At 36.7% G+C, this 3,459-nt stretch overlaps 1 protein-coding gene across 2 annotated transcripts in view; it reads left to right on the top strand.

Moving 5' to 3' along the window:
- Positions 1-385: 385 nt before the first annotated feature.
- Positions 386-3,459, top strand: part of LOC107585344 (serine/threonine-protein kinase VRK2-like) — a 14,902-nt gene continuing 11,828 nt past the window's right edge. For both annotated transcript variants that reach the window (XM_016272345.1, XM_016272346.1), the window contains exons 1-4: positions 386-523; positions 1,202-1,310; positions 1,863-1,955; positions 2,271-2,403. In XM_016272345.1, the coding sequence (XP_016127831.1) occupies positions 402-523; positions 1,202-1,310; positions 1,863-1,955; positions 2,271-2,403 (457 nt within the window). In that variant the 5' untranslated portion in view covers positions 386-401. The remainder of the gene's footprint in view (positions 524-1,201; positions 1,311-1,862; positions 1,956-2,270; positions 2,404-3,459) is intronic.

Here is a 3,459-nt window from a genome sequence, read left to right on the forward strand (position 1 = left end):
TGACACAAAGCTAAAGGGGCTTCTTGCCGTCTCACCAAACACATCCAGGCACAGAGCACCAGACAGCTTAATTAACCCTGGGATACAGGAACTACAGGTTACAGCCAGGCCTCACTGCATGTTTACTACAGAGGGAAAGAGCTGGCATAGGAAAGAGTAAAATTAAGCTTTAGCGTTAGTTCTGGCAGGTCACGTGAGTCAAGCTTGCATCAGCTTTAAGAGAATAGGGACAACCCGTTTAGACCATATGCCCGGGCGCGCCAACCGTTTTCCCGTGTTAAACTAGCAAAAGTGGATTCGGATATGCCCTGAGTGCACCCGCGCCGTGCGCTTTAGACCATGCGCTTAGATCGTTAATATAGGGCTCTTATGTGTTTATAAAGCATGTGCAAATATGTCAAATGGCTAAAATATTTTGTAACTCTGAAATCCCAGTGAACAACTGGAAGAAGTTCAAACGGCTGGAGTTTTTGGGGATTCCAACTTACTGGGGGTCTGGACTGACTGAAAATAACGGAACAAGGTACACTATGATACTTGAGTTTGACTTATATCATCTTACATCATGACATGAGCAATTTATCTCATGTAATTAATTTCTCAATCTGTCTGAATGATAAATCTGGGATCAGTGCCAATGCAGTTTTAAAGGGGTCATTGGATGCTACATGCACTTTTACAAGTTGTTTGAACTGAAATGTGTTGACAGTGTGTGTACACAACCACCCTATAATGATAAAAATCATTGGATTTTTTTTTTATCTACTAAAATCTTTACCCTTCTCAAATTGAGCCGATCTCAGATGCCTGTCTGTGTGACGTCACAAAAACAGGCCCCTCCCATGATAGTTTGATTGACAGTAGCGTTTCAGCACAGACTGGACTGGCGTCTTACCTTAGACCCGCCCTGAGTGAGCTGTCATCAGGCCGCCATTGGGGTCAGCAGAGCTCATTAAGATTTAAAGGAAAATGCTACCAAACGGCTTGCTCTGAAAAGAGCTGTTTTTGACGGGGTAAAAAAAGGTGTTTTTACACTGCCATTGAGACATTTTAACCAAACTATGTTGCAGACTTTTCATTAAGACCCTAAAGAATCATATCAACTTGTGGAAAATGGGCATCCGATGACCTTTTAAAACAGTCAAATAAATGTGTGTCTGGGACACTAAGTACATTTTCATTTTGTTTTCCGGTTATGCAGGTACAGATTTATGGTGATGGATCGGTTGGGTACAGACCTGCAAATAGTGTTTATGGAGAATGGTGGACAACTGAAGAAGCCCACCGTGCTACAGCTGGGTGTCCTCATGGTGAGATGCCACAGACATCTGCAACATTTAGTTTGAGTTTAGAGCTGTTTGCCAGTGTTATTATTTATATCCTTTTATTTTTGTTTTTATTTTTAATGTTTGTATTTAGATGTAATTTTAGTACTTCAGTTAAACTTATTTTATTTCAGTTAGCTGTCAAGTTTAAGTTTTACGTCTTTTATTTTATTTTATTTAAGCTCAATTTCAATTATTAAAACGATTTTTAGTTTTAGTTATAATTAACAATAACAACTCTGCTGCTTGCTTCATTACAATTTATCGACACACTGTAATCTTGACCCATGAGTATGTATAAAGTGACCTCAGTATACTGTATATAAAGGGTTTGATTGAACGTAATAAGTGTGACGAGGCAAAAAGTATTTACAGCATTACTTAATACGATGAATTTTGAGTAAACGTTAGTTGCATTTGCTGGGAGTCCAGCTGCCTTGCATCCAGCTCATCTGCCTGTAGTCATTACGGTAGGCCATTACGAAGTTACTAAATTATTCATGTTAACCTTCCCCTCTGTCACTTTGCCCTCAACAGCTGGATGTGCTGGAATATATTCATGACAACGAGTACGTCCATGCTGACATTAAGGCTGCCAATCTATTATTGGGACACAAAGATCCAAGCAAGGTGAGCCTGCATACACATCAACACAATCACATCTTAAACGGTTGGTTATCTTTTTGTGTATATAATACCTATTCAAGTGCAGCTGAGCACGTACTCAAATTAGAGTGTTTTTTATTACTTTTATTGATTGCCAGCATTGATGACATTTGGAACTTACTCTTGAGTATAATCAATTAACTTCTCAATGTGCTGTCAGAACCGAAATACTGACCCCATTTCTTTGTGCTTTGCACTAATATACCATATACAGTAGGAGGGATTCAGTTTGAAAGAAAATGTCTTTGGGATGATTTATACTGACTTTATCTCCTTCAGGTGTACCTGGCTGACTATGGTCTCTCATATAGATACTGTCCTAATGGTGAGCATAAAGAGTACAAAGAGAACCCCAAGAAAGGACACAATGGCACTATTGAGTATACAAGCACTGATGTTCACAAAGGAGTAGGTAATGTGAAATGTGTTGTTTATTTTATCTTTTGAAACCTACCCTGAGATATTACTGAGATAGAAACATATGCTATTATGCACAAATGTCCAGCGTCTACCAGTTAAAGTCAACATGAATTGCCGTTTACAACTGATTTTACTTCCATAATTATATTATTTGCAAGTGAAAACAAACAAAACAAATTTTTTGTTTTGGAAATGTGATTAATGATTACAAAGACAGCCCTTCTTTGGAATAGCATGAATCAATGTATTAGCCACAATTAGACATGCATTAAGGAAGTAAGTCAGTTTTAATCTCATGTTCACTTTAAAGGAAGAGGTTCACCAAAAACTATGAATTCACTATCCATATTACTCGCCTTATAATGGGGTCCTGTTTATATTGCTGGGACTTGTCAGTAACGTCCTCAACTCTGGGCCATGCTATTGGAAACACATTAACTTGTAAATTGTGTACAGTCCTTTTTATTGGATATTGATTGTTCTATCCATGCTTACTTGGGCAGACTTAATTCAAGAAATCCCTAATTAGTCAAAGTCATAACCTGCATCTTGTATGCATTTACTATTAATTAAAGCTTTGATGTTTTGTTGAACTGGGACTCTCTGCCAATATCTCTGAATGCATTTGCCATAAGATATTACAGGAGTTCAATACTGAATACACAGTGGTAAAGCTTGCTAATAGCCATATTTCTGTTGCTGTTAATTTTGAAAGTGCATGGAAAAAAAGACAAGATGCCCAGTCAGCAAAACATATTTAGGCATTTAAGTATCTTTTATAAACGTGCCTTAGAAAAAAAAAATAAAACCTTACTAGTGTGCATCGTGAGACAAATCAGTGGCATTGACGTAATGTTGCAAGTTGTTGTAGCAAGAACCCCATAGTGCCAAGTGGTCTGCAAAAATGTTTTGTGAAATATTATTTAAAATATTTATATGGTCAAAGTTAACATGTTAGATTAAGTTATTTATATATATATATATATATATATATATATATATATATATATATATATATATATATATATATATATATATGTATCTGTCT

The sequence above is a fragment of the Sinocyclocheilus grahami genome, unplaced genomic scaffold, assembly GCF_001515645.1.
Source record: "Sinocyclocheilus grahami isolate Dianchi unplaced genomic scaffold, SAMN03320097.WGS_v1.1 scaffold69.1, whole genome shotgun sequence".
NCBI lineage: Eukaryota > Metazoa > Chordata > Actinopteri > Cypriniformes > Cyprinidae > Sinocyclocheilus > Sinocyclocheilus grahami.